This window comes from Dermacentor variabilis, chromosome 9 (genome assembly GCF_050947875.1).
Source record: "Dermacentor variabilis isolate Ectoservices chromosome 9, ASM5094787v1, whole genome shotgun sequence".
Taxonomy (NCBI): Eukaryota; Metazoa; Arthropoda; class Arachnida; order Ixodida; family Ixodidae; genus Dermacentor; species Dermacentor variabilis.
In genome coordinates, this window is record NC_134576.1 from 31,658,077 (window position 1) to 31,680,733 (window position 22,657).

A 22,657-nucleotide genomic window follows, 5' to 3' on the forward strand; every position below is an offset into this window, starting at 1 on the left:
CCCTCTTGGCAGTGGCGCTCGCCTCCTGAAACCATGGGTTCACGGCACTGAAATATTTCTATCTCGCCTAGTAATGAACTAATTTGAAAAAATTATTGCGGCACAGCGCTCCCTAGAGGGCACGTAACAAGTTCCAGCGTATAACCAAAGTTTTCGATGTGACCTGGTGAGGGCCCTTTAGAAGGTTCAACTGATTTGCCTGCACCACCGTAAACTAGTTCAAGGTGGTGCGCCAGAAGTCCAGAAATTATCTACGGTCAGTTTGATTCACCTGCACCGTGCTGAACCAGTTCATGGCGGTCGGTACACAAGAGTTCAGAAATCGTGCAGCTCGATATCTGCAGCGCAGGCACACTGGAACACTTCAAACGAATGCCAGAGTGCAGACGCAGTGCAGGCATTGTTTTTGTCCAGTTAATGTACACCGTAACTTTCTGAGCTCCTGAACTGTAGGTATAATCAGTTTCTGAGGTGTAAATACACCGCGCACTTACGTAGGCACAGCAGATGCATGAAACAGGTTTTCAATGGCGTCTGTGTGCTGCACCAACTCGGCACCGACAGTAGACTGGGTGCAGCAAAATCACTAACCAGCCCTGCATGCATAGGCGGAGAGTTTCTTTCTGGAAGGGGGGAGGAGTAGGCTGGGGAAGGCACGACCAGCTTTTTGAACCCCATATATATACAGTGAAATCTCGTTGATACGATTCGGCTAAATACGTTTTTCGGCATAATACGTTTTTTTTTCGTTCCCGGCCGATGCCCTATAGAGGTAAATGCATTTTTGTACGGCTAATACAATCGTATTTCCACGTCGGTTTGGATAATACGATCCCGGAAACGTCTTCTGTATGATGATAACATCAGAGCCAGTCCTTTGAAGCGGGTGGGCAGAGCTACTGAAATTAACATCGAGCGAAACGACAGGCACGGCGGACTAAAGACGCGGCGACGCGCGCTTTGTATGCTCGAGGCTTGGCCTGGCTCGGCTCGGCTAGAGTCCGGCCGTGCTTCTGCACAGCGCCTGCAGCAGTGTGGCGGCCTCTGGGAGCAATTTTCGCAAGCTCGCACACCAAACGCACCGAAGGTTTTTAGCGCCATCTATCCTAAGACATAGTACTCACGGTAAAATCACGTGACCAAGAAGCAGTGATGAAGCAGGAAACTGCTACTCGTTTTTACGAGTTCCAGAAAAGCTTGCTGCAGGACCTCGAAAAGCAAAAAGTGCAGCGCAAAGTGACGGATTATTTTAAAGTGCTTTAATAAAAGCAAGTTCTGTGCCAAGCATGTATTATTCGCGATCTTTTGGAGTCCGTTTTGGATAATACGATTTTTGGATAATACATTTTTATTTTCGGTGCCCGTGAGAATCGTATCAACGAGATTCCACTGTATATATATATAGTCATATCATAAATAGCCAACAAACACTGACACCAAGGACAACATAGGGGAAATTACTTGTGCTTAATAAATGAAATAAAGAAACAATAAGTTAATGGAAATTAAAGTGGATGAAAAAACAACTTGCTGCAGGTGGGAACCGAACCTACGACCTTCGCATTTCGCATGCGATGCTCTACCAATTAAGCTACCGCGGTACCGTTTCCCCATCCACTTTCTTGGGTATTTATGTGTCCTAGTAGAACCCTGGGAGTTTTAGCCAGCACCACCACTCAGACCTTGGCGGCGGACGTGGAACGTCCTTTTTTGCCGCAGGCAACACAAGAACGTGATCTTTTTGGGTGATGCCAACTGGTCAATAAACCCACACATGCTACCGTAGGACATCAGTGTTGCCGGATTCGAGACCCTTGTTATGTAATAAACAAGAAGAAAGGGGGTTAACCGAGAGGCCCAACTTTTATTAGTCATATCATAAGAAGCCAAAAAACACTGACACCAAGGACAACATAGGGGAAATTAATTGCGCTTAATAAATGAAATAAAGAAACGATAAGTTAATGGAAATTAAAGTGGATGAAAAAACAACTTGCCGCATGTTGGAACATAAATACCCAAGAAAGTGGATGCGAAATGCAAAGGTTGTGGGTTCGGTTCCCACCTGCAGCAAGTTGTTCTTTCATCCACTTTAATTTCCATTAACTTATTCTTTCTTTATTTCATTTATTAAGCACAAGTAATTTCCCCTATGTTGTCCTTGGTGTCTGTGTTTGTTGGCTTCTTATGGTATGACTAATAAAAGTCGGGCCCCTTGGTTAACCCCCTTTCTTCTTGTTTTTGTATATATATATATATATATATATATATATATAATGTATTGTGGGTGCAACACATGCCTGACTTTCAACTTCATCATCTGCACACATCATCATTCATTGTGCATCTTCATCGCCAGCAGCACAGTTTGATCGTTGTGGTAGTAGCCCGAGCTCGGTTGGAATAAAGCAGTTCCTTACAAGTGGTGGACGGTGTTTTTCGTTCCCCAAGATCTCTTGCACATTCTCACTGGAGCTCCACTTGGGTCACCGCATAACACCACTGGCCATGCTCACTTCAGTGAATCCAGGTACGTCCAAGGCTGCTGCTCGACTGCAGCCTTCACCTTCCGTCGTGACCATCAACAGCCGCAAGCGCGACACCCAAGTCTTTGGTGGTCTACGCGGGGATGGCATAGGGGACTGGCTCCAAAACAACAATCTAGTAAGCGACTTCAACAAGTGGGACAGTTCACAGAAATTACGGAATGTCCCATTCTGCAAAAACCTGGTTTTGGAACCATGAGCCAGATCTTCCGACTTGGCGACGTTCACGCAACAGCTTCGGCAGATTTTCGGTGCTCCAGCTGTTCGCACTGAGGCCATCCAATTCGCTGGGGAATCATACACGTCATACATTGAGGATGTGCTTGCATTGTGCAAACGTATGAACGTCACCATGTCCCAGAGTGACCGAATATACCACATTATTAAAGGCATAAACACCGTCGCCTTCAATGCCCTTGCTATGCAACATCCTGCTGCTATCCAGGATGTGATGACTATTTGCCAGCGATTTGAGAAGCTCCAGCCCCTTCGGCTACGCACCGAGACCTCCGACATTCGTCTCCCTTCGACCATGGACATGTGCACGCTTATTCTCGACATCGTCCGTGAAGAGCTTCACGGGCAGTGCTCTTCCTGCGCTCCGCAAAGCATCATCCCTTCTCCACCGACTGGCTTGCGCGGCTAGGGCCAGTATTTTAGCCTGCAGTATGAACATCATTCGGCAAGAGATCTCGTCCGCATAGCGTCTACCATGCTCCGACAGCCCCTGCACTCATCAGGTACCCACGTATGCCAACGTTGCAGTGCTCTCTCCAGCCATTACCACCCCTCTGCCTACACCAGCAGACCACCCTCCAGTGGCTTCGTTGTCACCGCCAGTCTGTGTACAGCGTTACTACGCTCCGCGTCCTGCCAGACCCATTTACTACTACTGTGGCTATAGAGGGCACATCTACCGATTTTGTTGACGGCATCAACAGGATGAGCAACGTGGCTACTCTGCCGAGGAACGTACAAGCATCCATCCAGCATTGGGCTATCAGCGCACGTCTTACCACTCCTCTTATCACCGCTCACGTTCTCCTTCCTACTTTGCCGATATGCCTGTGAATTTTTGTGAATCACGCAGCAGGTCACTGTCTCCATGTCATCGTTCACTGTTGCTTCTCCGACCCGCTTCTCATGTCATAAACGCCCTCTTGGAAAACTCCCGGATGTAGTTTTAGGAGGGGAAACTGCATCCACTGGACAGCCTACAATTCCTTCAGAGCGATCATCCAACTTGCTGTCAGTGCTTGTAGAAGATATATACGGCAAAGCTCTCGTTGATACAGGTACTGCCATTTTGATTATTTGTGCTGACTTTTGTTCCCGCCTTCGAAAAGTGACCATGCCTTATTCCGGCCACCTTCGAACGCATGATTGATAAGTCTTACGTGGTTTGAAATGGAAAACCTGTCTCTGCTATCTCTATGACATTGTAGTGTTTTCAACCACGTTCTCGCAACATTTGCAACGTCTTGACGAAGTCCTTGCCTGTCTTGCAAATGATGATGGCCTGCAGCTCGACACGAAAGAGAAATGCAGTTTCGCAAGCAAGACCGTCAAAGAAGGTATTCGACCAGACCCCAAGAAGCTTGCTGCCATCCTCGAATTTCGCCGTCCGCTGTGTAAAAAGACATGCAGTTTTCTCAGACTTGCTTCTTACTTCTGGCATACATACTCAACTTCGCTGCGCTTGCGTCCCCGCTCCATCAACTCCATGCCAGTGATGCGCCTTTCATTTGGTCCGACGAAGATGAACATGCTTTCCTGGTTTTAAAACATTCCCTGACGTCAGACCCAATACTGTGCCACTTGGATCCGACCACGCCCACCATCCTTCCTACTGATGCTAGCAGTCAGTCTCAGTGCCATTTCACTGCAACGTGACAAAACCTTCCGCGAACAAGTAATTGCTTACGCTAGTCGTACGCTAACCGCTGCCGAGAATTACACCATAACCAAGCAGGAGTGCCTTGCTGTTTGGGCTGCGCAAAAATTTCGCCCATATCTTCATGGCCGCCATTTCAGTCATTACCGCCCATAACGCACTGTGCTGGCTTTCATCGCTAAAGAATTTATCAGGTCGCCTGGGTCGCTGGGTGCTTCGCCTACAGGAGTACTATTTTAATGTCGCCTACAGGGCTGGAAAGAAGCATAAAGACACCGATGCTCTCTATCGTTACCCTCTGCCGAATCACAACGATTCACCATCACCTCCCCGTAATAGCGTACGTCCCGAGTCCTCTTCATCGGCTTTACCCATCGTAACCCTCGATTGGCTAAGACCCGACAGCCCACCTGTCCTTGTGTCCCACCAACGCATCGGCCCATACCGCCAAACTATTCTCCAATGCATGGAAGATTCTTTCCAACCTCCGAACACCTGACTTCATCGACAACTTAATAAATTCAAGCTGCACAATGGGGCTTTACATCGCTATATTTATCACATCGATGGCAACAAATGGGTCATGGTCATGCCACATTCTCTGCAACGTGAGGTGATCGAAGCCTTTCACGATCATGTGACGGCTGGTCATTTAGGCTACCACAAGACTTGCGATAGAACACGAAGTCGCTACTCCAGGCCTCTCCCGTCAGCTGTTGCGAAGTACGTTGCACTCTGCGTTCATTGTTAAAGCCGCAAACGACCAACAACAGCTCCTTTTGGCTCTTTACAACCTCTGCCTTGTCCCACTTGGTCTTTTGAAGTAGTTGGAATAGACTTGTACAGTCCTCTTCCCACAACCTCACATGGCAATCGTTGGATTTTAACGGCCGCAGACCATATAATACACTACGTGGAGACAGCATCTCTACCATCCGGGACTGCTGCTGAAGTCGCCAATTTCTTTCTACACAACATTTTCTTACGCCACAGCGCTCCGCGCGTCCTCCTCAGTGACCGCACCAGAGTCTTCCTCTCTTCTATCCTTACTGAAGTTCTGAGCACCTCTAACACAATTCACAAGACGACTTCTAGTTACCATCCGCAAACCACTGGCTTGACGGAGCGTTTTCATTGGACCCTCTCTGACATCATTGCGATGTACATCCGCCCGGACCACACGAACTGGGATGCAATCCTGCCGTTTGTGACATTTGCTTATAACGTGGCTACACCACGTACTACCGGCTTTTCACCTTTTTTATTCGTCTGTGGCTGTTCACCAAGTTTCGTTCTTGATGAATCATTCCTTTCCACTCCTGTACACCTATCAGCTCCTTTCTCGGAACAGTTTGTGTCTCGCCTCGCGGTGACACAGTTATGGTGTCTGCAGCAGGGACTGTCCCCTTCCCGCAACCCCAAGCAACATTTTTTAAACTGGAAAGTGTGTCTTTCAGCGCAGCCCCAGCAGTTGTAACATGTTAAATAAGGATCCCACCGCAGTGGTGAATTTCTAACGATGAATGAGTTAGCTACAACATAAATAAAGAAACGAGAAAACATGAGTTTGCAGCCAGTTTAACATCTCGTGTAATGAACTTTGTTCTGAACAGCACAAAATGAGCAGGTATTCATTGTTCTTAAGTTCAACATATATTAAGATGCCCTAAGTGCAGTGAAAAGGTATTCGCTATAAATTAGCCTCACTGAAGTACAGCATTGTTCAAAGTATTCCTTGTCGAATGCTACGTGTAGTAACTTCCAGACATCTGCACTCTCATATACAAAGAAGTCGCATGAGTGGATTCCCAGCACACCCATTTGCACCTGAATTTGAGTTAAGTATGCTGGCTTGGGGTTTTCCTTACTGAAAGCATCAGAAATTTTTTGAGGGCACTTTATCTCAAGCATACTTGTCTTTCCTGAGCAGCATTTGCATGCAAAATTCACAACCCCATCAGGGGAACAACGGATCACAGGAAAATCTTTACACACTCTAAATCCAGTCTGCTTCACAGTGACGGTGTGCCCATTAGCATTCATTATTGCTGTATATCTCTTCCTTGCTTCGCTTTCTCTTTCGCTACGAGCCTTCATGGCGTTTGTCTGAAATGTTGAGCTTTTCAAAACTGCCTTGAATAGACCTGACAGGTTGTGGGGCCGTGGCTCTGACTTGAGCTTATTTGCTTTTGTTTTGAACATGTGACAGATTGTACTGGTGACAACACCCTTGCGATAGCTGTGCCAATCATCACTAGCAGATTGGGACACCGTGAGCCTCTCTATTTCACTAATTGTGTCTTCATTAAATGCTTGTAGCACCTCTTCCACGAAGGAACTGAAATCTGGCTTCTGCGACTTTCTTATGCGCTCGAGCATTGTGCAGGGCTTGGCTTCTTTGTTAGTTGCAGTGTTGTTGGCAAGCTTGTCGAGAGTGAAGAGTCCTGAAGATGCAGAAAGGCATTTGTTTTGTCATGACAAGTTGAAGAATCAAACACCATATGTATGAATTTCTGTCGATACACATGCCCCTGAAAACAAGCGTTCTGTCTATATAGAATAGTTTAACCTCGCAGGTGTTGAAGCCAGGTATTCGAAAATGAACGAATGAAGTTGGCACTTCGTTTGGCTTTTTTGTGACGTGCATTTCGGCTGAGCAAGCATATGGCAAGCCACGCATAAGCCTTTTTAGTACTCCTTCCTGTGGCTAAGAAACTGCAGGCTCCTGAAACTAGATACAAACCTCCATTAAATTCACATAATTACATTGGTTAACGTATTCGCTTAAAATTTCGATGACCTAATTGTAACATTAGTGTACAAAATAAATAAAGCAAACGTGTTGAGTATGCCGGGGCAAAGCATCAAATATAAATAAATTTGATTGACGGAAGTACTCAAGAGCTTAAATCAAATGGCAACTAGACAATTCATTAGCAAGGTTACTTGGTTGCGAGCAAACATATGCCATTTTCTTGAACATTTTTGTAAGAAAGCTAAATATTCTCTAAATATAGTGAATTATTTTTTAATACAAATTGAAAAAATAGAGTAGTCATTCTACATGTTGCTGTGTACATGTACACGAGCAAGACAAGCTAGAACCTCTCTTGCAAGCTTGTAGTTATCCAATATTGATCTACATTCCACTGTGAAAATGTATGAAAAGCTGCATCGCATAATTACAAGGCTTCTTATAGCGAACTCAATGGAAGCAAGGCTTAGAACAAGCAATAGAATAAGCCAACACACGTCTTTCATGGTAACATGCGTCCTCTGCTTACACCGACTTGCACCGTAAGGTCATGTTACAATACTGCTTAGGTCGATGTGCAATTGTGTTTCGTCTCAGGCAATTTAAAAATCAAGAGTATACTTGTATGCCAGAGCACTGTGAAAGCAAATTAATGTTTTTCTTTAACACTTGGGTTGCCACATGGCATAGCGTTTCAAGGGAATTAAATGTAAGCATGTGGTCCTGTTTCATGCCCGTCTTTCCTGAATCACCATTATTAATGAGCTGTAGCTTAAAAAAATCTGCCAATCACTTTGGGGATAACACAATATTTAGGCAGCCAAACCAATATGCATACCTTGGGGCAGCATGGTAGTTCATTTATGGGGGTGGGTCTGTATTTCTGTTTTACAGTATACTTGGCGTTTTGTCCCCATGACTGGGGTAAGTCAGTTGTTGACAGAAGGATTAATTGCCTTACTTTGTTAATATGCAAAAGCACAGCAATACAATGCTTGCACTTGTGAGAGGTGCTGAAAGAAAAACAAAATGTGCAAATGATTCCAAGGTGCATTGTTTGTACTCACCAGGTGCACTGATTTTACATACTGCTGAAACACTTGATTGTCAGATATAGTAAATAAATGATGCTACCACATGTGATCGGTCCGTAACTGATCTTATAAAAGCTCTGGAAACAAGAGCCACTATATTAAGCTAGTAAAAAAATAGCCATCTTACTAATTAAATGTCATCCTAATGACTATATTGCGGGGATTTACCATAAGCACCACTGGAAATTCAAGTGCCTGCATGGGAAAGTAATTAAAGAGATCTAATGATTATGATACAACATAAATTATACGTTGCATGCTTTATTTCAGCTTCGCGTAACGGTTGCAACTGGTTGTAAAGCGACTCGAAAGCATTTTACAATGGTAGTAACACTGAAACTAACTCGCGATTTCGTAAGTCTGGCTAAAAACAAAAATTGATAAAGCAACATAAGTTCTCTAAATTTATCGCATAACGTAAACGCATAGCAAATCCGCGAGTCAGCTTAGTATGATGTAATGTAAACAAATCGCGATACGCGCCGCAACCAACTACATCCGAACAACTTGAGGCAATACTTTACCCTGCAGGGCATGTGCAGTTCAATTCTATTTTTGTCTCGTCAGTCAGCTTCAGGTCGACTCGGTGTGGGTCTTTACTATGCATGGCCGACTGCAGCACGAATGCGATAACGTGCACAGGACCGTCAGAGCAGCAGGTAGAAGCGACTGCACTACACTCAATGATGTGGCCCGCCGCAACAACTTCGTCGCCTTCGACAAGACACCTGACACCGTCCCCAACATGGTTGGGAATTGTGCTTAGAGGCAAGGGTACTGTAAAACGAAAAAAGAACGCATGTTAACCTCACAACACGTTGAAAGGAGATGAGCGCACATGGTGTGGTCGCGTTAAGCAAATGCTTTTCGCATCAGTACACTAAAAACGTACAGCGATTTACTTTACGAATTTCCGTTGTTACAAAAATGAAAGAATAACAGGTTGATAAGTTACTCACCATCGAACAAACCGTCCTTGTCAACATCCATCGTGATTTCGCGAACTATGAACGCTGCACACTGCGGCTGGAGTGGCGACGGGCCACCGGCACCCACACTTAGGAGTTTCGTTACCTCGCCGCTAGAAGCCGACTCTGTTCGATCTCGAGGCCAATAGAATCTAAAGTTATCACTAAAATGAATGCTAAAGCCCCTTAATGCTTACATTAGGATCAGAATTCATAAGTGGCTGTAATATCAATGTGTAAGCACTTAGAGGGTTCCTGAAGCACTGTTGAGCACCACATGAACATCACTTCTAGCCGGAAAAATACACGTGCAATGGGAGACAATGCCACACTCTTAGTCTCTAGTTACAAAGCAATACACAACACCCTTTCTCACAAAACCTTATAACACTAGTAAAATTGGTTGGCCAAGTTGTGATTTATCCTACTTTCAAGCAAGCACATACAGAGAACATCGCAGTCTTTCATCCATGATTAAATCACCAGCATTAAATCGATCCACCTTAAGGTTTATTTGGCAACAGCATGTGTATGTCCATGCTTGTATCGTTTATTGATTGTCCCGCTCTAGTAGAAGGACGACCACGCAGCCTGATCATGCACTTTGTAATGAAGCTTTTTCTTTCTAGAAAATCACACATACCGACCCCACACACAACCTCCGTCACATCTGCACAGAGCACTCGAGTGTTACGCTGCGGAGAAAGGTTACCAGAGAATGGCTGTTGACAGCGCAGCGATATTACTTTGGCTGTAAAACAAACGCTGTTTCCCGCTCGTGCAATGATGCCGTAGAGCACTCATTTAGCGACTTCATTCACTACCGCCCTTAATCAGTGGACAGCAGACCTGAACCATGCGTCAGGAATGTGCGCTTCCATTGGGAGATAAATGATGAATACTCTTTATTTTCTCTAAACAAGCACGCACACATGCTGCACTTGGGTCATCTGCCATTTACACATTCTGCCGTGTAGAAGCACCGTAGTCAGGTAATGTTACGTTTAAGTGCACTCTGAAAAAGGCTCTTAAGAAGTCTGAAGGAACCTAAGATAAACAGTTCCATCTAATATGCATTCTCGGCACTAGTACACTGTAGCACTGGCTGGCCGGTTCGGCGGTCCGTGGGATGCGTCACAAGGAAAATAAGTTGGCAAGGAACCTGTAAATGAAGTATCAGGCAGCCGAAAGCGTAGGTTTGCGTAGCAGATGCACATCAAATGGAAAAGTGAAGTACTTACGATAGCTTATGCTCTACGCTAACACAAGCCCCAAAAAATAAATGATCCACATCTTTATGCAGCTGTTCGAGCGTAGCTCCTCTTTGAGCTTGCCATTCTGCTGCTAAAACCAAAGACTGATGTGACATCATAGACGCGAAAAACAAAGAACAAATGCGACCTCCCAGATGTGTCGTTTGGGTGAACCTAACGCCTGCGTTACGTCGACCAGGTGAACGCAGACACTTTCGCTTGCCTGGCTCTCCGAGAAGAATGCCAATCCGAAGTCACAATATACCGGCATTCCCATGCATAGCACAGCACAGCACAGCAGCGCCAGATTTCCCTCTAGGTAATGCAGTGATAAACTCTATGGTCCAGGGTATCACAAGTGTGGCACTAGGGTCTGATTCTCCCTGTAGTTTCTCTCCACTTTCTTGTGCCGGTTTTTCCTGTAGGCAGCACTAGGCCACCTCCACACATTCATGGGAAGTTTTCTTACATTCTTTGTTGGCTTCGGCGCTCCGGTGCACAGTGTACTGCGTCCTTTATGTAGTTGTTGGCAATGGCGCTGAGTAAAGAGCGCAAGAAATACCTTCAAGTCTTTTTAAGGCAATATACCGCAGAGTTTGGCTGTATTGTGGCGTCGCGGAAAGGTGAACATCATGCATTTGGCACTGTTTGCAATTGCGACATCAGCATCTCGCATGGCGGTAGCACCGACTTGGCTATGCACGTTTCATTGAAGAAGCACACCAGCAGCCTTCAGTGCCAAGAGAACCAGCAACATCTCCAATTTTTCGGGAGACGAGACGACAATGACGTCATTCATGCGGAATGCCTGTTCACGGATTTCTTGCTGGAGCACAACATCCCGCTGAGCGCCTCTGAACACGTGGGACCTCTGCTGCGAAAAACGTTCCCGAAGTGTGCTGTTGCGAAGCGCTACGCATGTTCTAGGACTAAGACTACAGCAATTGTCGGTGAGATGGCTCGCCACGCACAGCAAAGCACGGTGAGCGCCCTGAAAAAAAATGTTCGCAGTTGCCATAGATGGCAGTAATGATAGCCAAGTACAGCTGTACCTGATCGTGCTCACCTATTTCATAAAAGAATCAGGCTTGATCGAGAGCAAACTGCTTGCGCTGAGCACCCTGGAGGGCCATTCAACTGGGCCCAACATTGCCAGATTGATTACTCACTTCATCGAACATACCTTTATCCACTTGCATAGCTTTTGGTTCCGACCACGCCAATGTGATGTTGGTGGAAAAAAATGGCGTAGCAGCAGTGCTGACGGAGGCCCATGAAAATGTTATAAAAATTGGTTGTCCGTGCCATTTGATCAACATTGCCGCTGAAAAAGCGGCGTCTCTTGTCTCCCGTCGAAGGTGGACAAAGTCTTCGTGGATATTTTTTTTTTATTTGGAAAAGAGTGCAAAAAGAAAATTTACCCTTACACAGCTTCATGAAATGCACGATGTTGAGTTCCGGGAAATGCTGAAGCACGCGCCAACTCAATGGCTGTCGCTTGGGAAATACCTTCAAAGGCTACTAGACTAGTGGGCACCTCTGTTGAGCATCTTCCTTCATGAGGTGAAGAAAGAAGCCACAAGCCCGTAGTTTGTCTTACTATCAGCTTCCGAAGACACCAGTGGGATCAGCGGTAACTGCACAACCGGAGCCCATCCTGTGCAAACAGAAGATAAAAACTTCAGCAGAGAGTACACCAGTGACAGTGATAAAGGCTAAGGGTGCTGATGTGGAAGACAAGACTCGGGGGGCACCATGCATAAGGCGTGAGGAACGGCTGTTTGTGTTCCTGAGCTCTGATCTCAACAAAGCTTGCTGTCTTCTTTTAAAGACCATTATCCCTGCCTTTGATACATTGAACTGCCGCCTGGAAGCCCAAGCTCCTCACATACACTTGCTGCAATCGTTGCTTTTTGGGCTTCTCGAGGACCTCCTTTCAAGGTTTGCGAGGCCAGGCCTGCTAAAGGAGCACAAGGACCTGCTTATGATTGACTACCAGAGCCGAGATGCGAACAAGGATGATCGAGACATTGGGGTCGGACGAGAAGCTAAACACATTGTTGAAAAACTCGAGCCAAGTGAACAAGAACAATTTTTTGAGGCTCTTCGAAAATACATGGTTACTGCCTGTGATTACATTTGGCTCAAATTGCCTTTGGCTCACAGTGCACTGATTTATGCATGAGTTGCAGATGTCAAATCCATTGACACCATCTCATTTCGTAACGTCCCCTTCTTTGTGGATAGATTTCCGGCCTGTTTACCGCTGTAGCCGCAAGAGCCTAAGGATGAAGCTCTTAACTTTCTGGAAATGGAATTTGTCAAGTTGCAGGCTTTTGTCATTCCTCCAGATGTGCTGCAAGAGGAACGGGCTGATGCCCAGTGGAACGCCATCTCCTAGCTCAGAGGCGCAGATGGGCTTTTGAAATTTGGGCGTATCTCGGCGGTGATGCTCAGAATCCTTTCTATACCGCACAGCAACGCTGAATGCGAGAGGCAGTTCAGCACTAAAAGAAAATCGTACCCAGTTCCGAGCATCTATGTCTGATACAACCCTCAGACACATTTCTTTGACAAAGTGTCACAGCGGCGAACATTGTTACGCACGACGGTACTCCAAGGACTTCATGAATAGGCCGGCATCAGCCACATCGAAGATTTAGTGATAGTGACCAGTTGTGTAGGTTGTTGGTTTTTTTTAAACAAAAACTATACAATTCCTGCTCCGTTGCAACTAAATAAATTCAGTCATGGAAAATGCGTATGAAATATTGTGACCCCGAGCCCCCCCCGTGAGATCTCCCTGATGTCTTCTCTGAGAACCTGGCAGGTATTCAATTAAATAAATTAAGCATTCTTGTACTTACTATGAAATGACACTTCAGATGATATAAATATGCGAATGCAGCTTATCACCAGGCTACCACAACTTAACCCTTTGTGGGACAACATATATTTTTTGCAAGAATTATAAAAAATTTTTTATTACACTTGAAAATGAGGTGTACAGAAATGATTCTAAACAAATTTCACAGTTTTATTATGTATAGTTAAAGAAAAAAATGTGGGACGCATTTGTCCCATTGACACTAAATGGGAAAATGAAATGTGGGACGTATTTATCCCATTGACCTACACGGGTGCCACACTAGGTTAGTTCTGACTAACCACTTCATGGAATGGTCCAAAACAGGTCACACAAAGCGGGACTGAGCATGCCTTGCACAAGAAACTTGTTCGCACTTCTTTCCCCCTCGTGGAACACCAACGGCATCTGCGCCTATTTTCCACTTTCACAGGGTTGTGCTCTCTTCCCATGAACCGAACTTCATCCGATACGCCAACCATTTTGTGGCCATTTTTTCTACCCTCCTTGTTCATTCTGAACGGCTTCCTGCTGCCGGTGGTTCTGAATGTCTGGCCATTGATGAGTTCCCGTCCAAGAACCAATCGAAACCATAAGTAGGTCATTGGATTCACAGCATTTACTTGAATGAACGCGTTGACGATGGCTGCATCGAGCAAGAAATAAAATATTCTGTACCAGGACTTTTTGGACCTCCTGTCAGCTCGGTATGCATTGCGCTTTTGGTCGAATTTGTCGACTCCTCCCATCCAAGTGTTGTAGTCGGATATAGCCTTTGGACACTGGACGGAAACCGAAGACCCATTTGCAAGCTTGCGGACAACTTCTTCTGTGTCCTTTGGGTGGTGAAAATTCGATAAAGCATGCACATTTTTTGTGTCACGCCACTGATATGCAACAATGCTTCCTTTTGATCGCCAGATATATTCTCCTTTCTGGAGTTTGTTGTCCATTTTCAATTCATCAGGCAGATCCTTCCTGTTTGTCCGGACTGTACCAACAGCAAGAATTCCTTTCTGTGCAAGGTCCTCCATGAGGCGAGTGGAAGTGAAGAAATTGTCAAAGTAGAGTTGCGTGCCAGGCTCAACGCCTTCTACCAGAGACAATACGACGTACTCTCCAAGTGCTTGGTTGGCAGGACGCTTCGCATTTTTTCCTTCATACACCTGAAACGCAATCAGGTAGCCGGTTTCTGAATCGGCCCGGCACCACACCTTGTAGCCGCGTTTGATGGGCTTCATTGGCATGTATTGCTTCAGAGACGATCTTCCTTTGAATAGGATCATACTCTCATCTATAGCTTGATGAGCCGATGGCGTGTACTCTTTCTGAAAACGTTTGTTCAGAGCATCGATGAGAGGGCGTACTCTTGCCAGCCGGTCATATCCATCTTCGCCTCTTTTTTTTTCTTTCGTGTTGTCACTCAAATGCAGGCAATTCATGATGGATTGGAATCGCTTGAACGACATGACTTTTGAGATTTCTGGTGCATTGAAAAAGTTATCGCTGCTCCAGTAAAGGTACAGCTGATGTCTCGGGTTTACACTCATGAGAATCAGAATGCCGAAGAAAGCCCGAAGCTCATCTAACGTGATCGTTTTCCATTTTCGCCGGTTTTTCTGTTCTGCAAAGCGGTTTGTTTCCTCTACAAGGAGCTGCATTACTTCGTCGTCGAAGTAGAGTGAAAAAGCTTCAATCGGTTTGGATGGCAACTTTTGTGACATCTCAGGATCCCATGTTTTTGGGACTTGCAGAACATGGTCTGGCTCGTCACAACCCCATGTGCCCGGCGTTTCTTCCTCATTTTCCACGATGTTGTCGCACAGGTCTAGCGATCTTTTCCGCCTCTTTGTTTTCTTTTTTGTATAGGTTGCCTTGCGTTTTGCCTGTCTGCTCGTTGACGCAGCCATTTCATCTGCACTGGCATCCTCATCTGTACAATGAGGCGCAAGCTCGGGAATGACATTCTCGTCTGTGCTTTCCCCATCCGAATCATTGGAGTCCGGATCGTCCGATATGCTAAAATAGAGCTCGAGAGCTTCTTCTTGTGATAGAAATCGCTTGCCTGCATTAGAAAGCAACGACAAGTTCTAGATCAAATAATTCGAAAATTACCGCTCAAAATTCTGCCATTAGGCTTAGCAAAATGTGCAACTTTTTTCAGCATGGTATTGAAAATTTGCATTTATCTCATTATATGTAAGCTCAAATCTCAGAAACAAGAGCTGATTTTAATCCAGGGTTGTTTCTCTGAATGCAGAAAAAAGGAATTACTTACCAGGCATGTTGATTTTCTTTTCTGCCGGATCGCATATAGTCGAAAACTTCCAATGCATCAGAAAAAAAGAACGAAGTTTCAAGTTCTGGACTCACTGCCTCATCTAGTGGAGGCTGCTGAAACTATATTTAAAAGAAGTACTGAAACCTCTCAATAGGTGGTAGCACATCACAAGAATGATTCCGGTTTCCTTCTGCTTCGTACGAGCCCTTTAGAGTGGAGCACTATGTGGGACGTATGTGTCCCACTGTCCCACAAAGGGTTAAGGGGGGACACTGGTCAGAGACCTATTTTCTTTACTGACAGTCCAAATATAATGAAACTAGGCACATATATTAAGTTTTTTCTGCTGATTTCAAATATGCAACTGTTTTTCTTGTAGATCAATTAGTTCCTGAGATATTAGAAAATTATTGCTATTGTCTGCCCAAACAATAAAAAAAAATTACTCATCAGAAATTCAAATTTTAACATATGGGTAGATACTACAATGTTTAAGAGTGCAACGCTGAAAGCAGTTTTCAAATTGGGCTAACATTAGAGATTTAGCAGCCCACTGAACTTTGTGCTCCCAACATGGCGACTGGACAAGAAAAACAATGCAGAAAGAAAATTCCTAGAGATAAAAATAAAAAATCTGCTTCCAGCGCTGCATCCTTTATAGTTTCAGCTTCACATTGCAAAAAGAATTATAGTTCTAGCTGCTCTAGGTGCTGAGATATCTCTTGGGCAAACTTGCAACCAGACACAAAACAAAGTTTTGAGAAAAAGGCAAAAAACAAACAAAACTAAGTTTATCAAGTACAAGCAAAAAATAATTACATGTTTACATCTACAAAGGGTTAATAAGCCCCAGGCATGTAATCAATCTGTTTTTTTTCACCAACGTGGCGATTTTTCAAGGCCTGCTGCATATTTTCTCTACATGCACGCTTGCATACTGATGCTCGGCTTCTGCGCAGGTCTTTTTCGAGCATGCGCTTTCACATATGCCTGCCACGTTTTTGTGTGCAGGCCTCGATGGCTCACATTCATTGCCGCGAACACGTCGTTCAAAGCCGTTTGGCGATTGCCAGTGGCCTGCATGGCACGCGCGGCGAGGACATTCACAATAAACGGATTCACTTTCTGAGTGCCGTCGACGCGCGGCGAGCTCCATGCCGACGACGTCTTATCGCAATTATCGCACACAAGGTGCAACTTCACCGCAAGTCCATATTCCCGTTCGTCTCTCACTACTTTGACGCCACCACTGCACGTTTTGCATTTCGCGGACTCTTGTAAAGCGTTCACCGCATCCAAGCACAGAATGGTGAATGGAGTTCCGCCGAGTGGTTGGACGTCGGCGCTGTCAGCGAGAAGTTCTTTTTTTTCGCTCTGTTGCTGCAGTCGATCCAAGTTTCTCCGTTTTGTCTGCCGCTTTTCTTCGCTGCTCTTCTGCTTCCGAGGGCTGCAGAAAGGTCGTGTCGTGGCGTACCCGGCTCCTGTCGTTGCCGCCGGTGCCGCTTTCGGACGTCGGACAAGTTAGGCCTACCGTGCAGTGTTGCCACGACACATAAAAAAATAGTAGTAGATTTTTTCACGAAAAATCAGTAGAAATCAGTAGATTTTTGTTTCAGTTTTACACTCAGTTTATGAGCCCACGAATTCACCACTTACATTAGTACTCTGTTGTAGTATTGTAGCTTCTAAGAAATGGGGGGGGGGGGGGGGTACAAAAATTGACCCCGAGATTCTTGGCGATACTTTTGAAAAACCCGGGGATCCAGAGAGCCATTGTCAAGCACGAATTTAATAACAGTGAAGCCCTCCGATGTCCTATTCAAAGGCGTCAGATGGCAGTTAGTACCTGAAAGCTTTATAGTACCTTCCAGATGGGTAATTGGAGATCGCTGGGAGAGGCCTCCGTGCAGCAGAGGACATAAAAATAGGGTGATCGTGACGATCCAGAAATAAGAAAACATGAGCCCTTTATAGCTTACAGAAATAAACTTTATTGCGCGTGAACAGGCAACTTCAAAATGGCCATGTATATGACTAGATATGCTGTGAAATTCCACAAGCGGCTGTGCCAGCAAAGGCGCATTAAATGCACTCATGATTATCCTTGTGCCAGTCGTCCATTCTCCTTATCAGTGGCCTGTCGATGTTGAAGCTGTAACATGCTGAAGACGTCAATAGGCGTTTCGTGTGAAGAAGGCCACAGATAGTCTCCGTACTAAGCTTGTTCCGCAGTTTTGTCTTCAGGTTGTTTACCGCAGAAAATACCCGCTCAACTGCTGCACTAGAATGTGGCAAGCACAGTATAGCTGTCACAAACTCGGTCAATGCAGGAAAAGCGGCGCTTCCATCACAATGTTTTTGAGTAAACACGACTGCCCAGAACTCGTGCAACGAGGTATCTTCGCTTGTCGGGATATCAGCGTTTCTTAAATATCGCCATTCGGTATCCAAAGACTGCAAGGCTTTGCCGGAGACTAAATTCGGAAAGGCTTGTGCCAGTGGTGCAAGAGACGCTGCCTTCCCCGTCATGGACACAGTAGGATCTAGGAGTTCGAGATGTTTTAAAACCGGCTCTTGAAAGGGGATACGCTTCAGAACTTGGTCGACACTCTCAATGTAAAAATCAAGGCACCTTAAGCGGAAGAACTGACGTTGCTCAGTGGTAACTGAACATTCTCTGGATGACAATAATGCAGTTGCTTGACCGCCGACGTACATGTCTTCCAAAGACACAAAACATTTGGGGTTCTTGAATTCAACTTTTGCCACCTCAACTCCCTGTGTGCAGGATCGCTTGAGATAACAATCCATAATTGTCCTCACGCAGGCTTCTGCACTTCTCAAGAGCTTGTGCAACTGTGGAGCATCACTTTGCATTTGCTTGTTCAAATTGTTAAAGAGAGGCAGAACGAAGCTGAGGAACATCAAAAACAACTTGTTCAGAGGATCTTGCAGTCTCTGGTAGATTGTTTCCGATGCCAAAAGCCTGTCTGTAGAAACCGCAGATGGAAAATATGCCTCTAGGGCATCATACTGCTCTAGAAAGCGGTCGACTGCAGCAAGCAATGAGAGCCACCTTTTTTGACTTGGATGAAGAAGCTTATGCGGCTTCAGTTCAAGAAGAGCCTGAAATTTCTTCAACGTGCCCTCTCTTTTAGGACTTGAGTTGAAGTAACTGTAGACGTCCCGCACGACATCTTCAACAACACGTGGAAGTTTCGAGCAAGCGTACGATGCACACAAGTGAAATGAATGACACGTGCACTTAAGAATGAACAAGCCGGGAATCTCCTTCTTCAGCAGTACCATCACAGAATGTTTACTACCCATCATGACACTTGCGCCGTCTGCAGCAAAGCCAACTAGATTGTCTTTATAAGGGACACCCGCTCGCTGAAAAGTACCAGTAAGGGCACTATAAAGGCCATTGGCACTCACATCCGTCACAGGGATGAGATCAAAGAAGGCATCAGTCACTTTATCTTTGTCGAAAACCCTTGTAACAATACACAAGTGCTTGTGGCAGCTGACGTCCGTTGACTCGTCAACCATGACTGAAAATTTCTTTTCTCGAAGTAGCCTCCACAGCCGCGATTTGCTCTCCTCGCCTGTCACAACCTTCGTTATCACTGATGTTTTTGTTCTGCTGCAGGCAATCTGCTTTGCAATATCCGAGTCCGGGCAAATTTTTTTCACGAGCTTTGGCAGATGGTCCATGACCGTAAAGGGCAGGTTGTGCTCGGCGACAAACATAGCCACTCTTACTTCAGCTTCTTAAACCTGTGAAGAGATAGCAATGCTACGCATTGCTTGCATGAGCGTTGGCTGGGACATAAGCTTTCTTGTATTTTCTTCATGTTTCGCAGATTTCATGTGCCGTTCCAACAGTTTCTTGCCGGCAATTAGATTCATATCGCATGTCTTGCAGTACGCATAACGGTTGCCCTTCTTGCTTCGTTGCAGCCAACTTTGAAACGCTTTCTCATGCTCCCAAGCTTGCTTGTACTTTTGCTGGTATTTTCTTTTTTTCGGTTTTGGACTGCTCTTCTGTCGGTCTGAAGACTCTGAACCAGTGTCACTGCAACTTGTCATTATGCTGAAGCTTCCAATACACCTGTAATGCAAGTACCAATTAATGCACTTAATGAGGGGCAACTAAATGACATAAGCATGACTGCCTACAGCCACAAGCAATGTCACCACGCGGAGTCGCGTATTTATGATTGTGTGAAGGCAGTTAGACACGCTGACGAAGTTGAACAATGAACTGTAAGCAATTTAACTTGTACTAGGAAGAAAAAGTGAAGAGAGCTCGGCGGCCCAGCAAGCGCGATCGTCGAATTCATTCACCGGCTGCGCCATTCCACTATGTCTACTGGCGTCACCACACTTCATAGAAGCTAAAACAATGTCGGCCGAGTGAGCAACATAATTTCTTATTCTCAAATACATATGCTTTCTTTACGGTTGAAGCGTGATAACTGAAAGCGCAGCCCGTCATTCATCAGCAATGCGCAAGCAGTACCAGTCCTATGCAGCTGGTCGACGCTTATAATGCGTGCCGTTTTGCTTTTCGCGTCGGCCCAAAATCTGGCGCCGATGATAACAGGGAATAAAGCACTACAGTAACATTCCTGAAGTTTTGCATGTCCAAACCACAATATGATTATAAGGCATGCCATAGTGGGGGACCGCAGGTTAATTTCAACCACCTGTGGTCCTTTAACGTGCACCAAATGCACGGTACACAAGCATTTTTGTATTTCGCCCCCATCGAAATGCGGCCGCCGCTGCTGGGATATGGTTTCGAAATCACGCACTTTTCAGCGCAACGCCAAAGCCACTTATAACCACGACGGGTGAATAACTAAATTGTTAGTACTAATATATCGAGAAGACATACAGATATGACTTACCTGGTGAGCTTGTAATGAAGTGCGCACGCTGAACTTGATGCAAAGCAATGGGTGACGTGATCTGCCACATGCGGTATGTACTGCAGTACACACGCAGCAACCGACAACTTGACCGCACTATTCAGAACTAGTAAGTAAGGTCCTATTCTCTTGTAGAACAGAGTAGGCGCTCGAAGCGCCGCATGAAAAGAGTCATTGGTTCTGGTTCGATAGTTTTGATTTCATTGTTCTGGTTTCATAGTTGTGGAGTACGGTATAGTGAAACCACTTTCACAAATTCACCGCTTCACCTGTTCCCCACTTTGCTCAAAGACAGAGGTAGCGCCACATTTGAGAGTATGGAAACGCAAGAATGTATGTTAACCTCAAAGCTAGCCGCGTTCTTTTTTTTTGCTCGCTAGGTTGCATCACATTAATATAAACTCTTTATTGAAAAGTAGCAGCTTTTGCTTTCGTTTCAGTAGAAAAGCAAGAAAATCAGTAGATTCAAGCGCTTTATCACTGAATCAGCAGAAAATTTTAAAAATCAGTAGATCTACTGATAAATCAGCAGCCGTGGCATCACTGCTACCGTGGTGGCTTCGACCAGGGCAATGCCTCCTTTACTAGATGCCTGCCGGGTGAGTCGAGAAGCTGGTTGCTGCCGCTTTCCTCTTTACTCTTCCCCACCCGGGTTAACCCGGGTCGGCTGCGAGCGCTAGCTGCGGTGGCCGCTGCAAACCTAAATCACGTAGCCATGCCTCCGAGATTTTAGCGGCGTCTGATGCGATCCCGGAGGCACAGGACCCACAGTCTCTCGTCAAGCCATTGGTCGAGCGCGCGCCAGCCTAGTAATCGTCACTTCCTCCGCAACAGGAAGTGGGTCGGCTGCGAGCGCCGTCTCTCCGCGACTACCCTGAACTACGGGAACCTCCGCTCCAATAGGAAGACTAGCGACGCGGCAGGCATCTAGTAAAGGAGGCATTGACCAGGGTTGCCGTTGGGAATTTTTCAAAAAGAGCCAGAACTGAGGCTAAAAGTAGCCAAAAGTAGCCACGCCACCTGGTCTTGGCGCCAAATTTGTAGCCAAGTAGAAAAGTACCATTATTATAAGCAACTTTTATTAATGAACAATAAATAATATCATTTTGAATCAACACAAGAACACAGAGTAAATAAAGAGCAAGGAAATTTGGTTCTCTTGCTTGGCCTTCAAGCATCAGGTACGTTGCAAATAAATAAAAGTTCAGTCCGCGTAGTTTATCTAGAGTAGATAGTGTTCATGCCGGAGTAATTTTGGCACATTCTATTCAACAACTCAGCAGGAACGTCAAACGATGATGCTGTTTTTTCTTGAAGTCGTAGCCCAAATTTGATTCGCAGAATCGCCATGAGCAAGTCCAGCTTCATTTTGTTATGGATCTCTGTTTTCGTCAAGTTCACGCAAGAGAACACGCGCTCTGCATCAGCGTTAGAAATTGGAAGGGTCAAAATTTTCAGTGCTCCTTGCGCCAGGTGTTGAAAAGGGCATTCGCCGCAAGGGTCCTTGTACGATGCAAGGGTCCTTGTACGATGCCGCTGCGTGCCAGAAAGTCAAACATGATGCGCGATCAAGTGCACCGCTAACACTCTGCAGCTGGCGTATTTCAGACTCCAGTTCGATTGAGGAACATCCAAAAAAATGCAGCGGTAGCTTCATTATGCATTCACGGCTCTTAGCACTTTCTATGCCATCGGGATTTATGGCACACAGTCTTCGAAGTGCAGAGGAGGCATTTGGAAGTCGCTGCTGCAGTCCCATCGCCATTTGCCTCAAGAATTGGAAACAGCGCTCCCTCACGGCCCGTTGGTCTTCAATAGGGACTAGTGAAATCTTCTCTCTGAAGACGTCACCTAGGTCCACTACCTCTGGTTGCAGGAAAATCGACTTCATTTTTGCCAGGTCTAGCGACAGCAGACTTGCCGTTGTGTTGTGCCTCAAAACTGATGGATTCAAAATCCGCCTAAGAATTTCCAAATACAAATTTTCTAGCTCTTGGAAGACAACCAGTGGGTCAGTTGTGTTTGTTTGGAACATTTTGTTCACTCGCCTAACGTTACGGAGA

General features: G+C 45.5%; 2 protein-coding genes across 5 annotated transcripts in view; both read right to left on the bottom strand.

Moving 5' to 3' along the window:
• The window catches only part of LOC142592574 (uncharacterized), a 30,194-nt gene that overhangs the window by 1,880 nt on the left and 5,657 nt on the right, over nucleotides 1-22,657 (bottom strand). The window contains exons 4-6 of one of the 4 annotated variants that reach the window (XM_075704101.1): nucleotides 8,814-9,066; nucleotides 8,034-8,208; nucleotides 2,283-7,171 (exon numbers count right to left, since the gene is read on the bottom strand). In XM_075704101.1, coding sequence (XP_075560216.1) covers nucleotides 7,148-7,171; nucleotides 8,034-8,208; nucleotides 8,814-9,066 — 452 coding nt within the window. In that variant the 3' untranslated portion in view covers nucleotides 2,283-7,147. Of the gene's footprint in view, nucleotides 1-2,282; nucleotides 7,172-7,868; nucleotides 8,209-8,813; nucleotides 9,067-10,531; nucleotides 12,168-22,657 lie in introns of those variants that run through there. The other 3 variants (XM_075704100.1, XM_075704102.1, XM_075704103.1) reach the window with 3 other exon arrangements.
• On the bottom strand, nucleotides 17,574-18,612 carry LOC142592577 (uncharacterized). The gene has a single exon (XM_075704107.1). It carries the CDS (start codon nucleotides 18,373-18,375, stop codon nucleotides 17,740-17,742), a length of 636 nt encoding a protein of 211 aa, XP_075560222.1. The 5' UTR covers nucleotides 18,376-18,612; the 3' UTR covers nucleotides 17,574-17,739.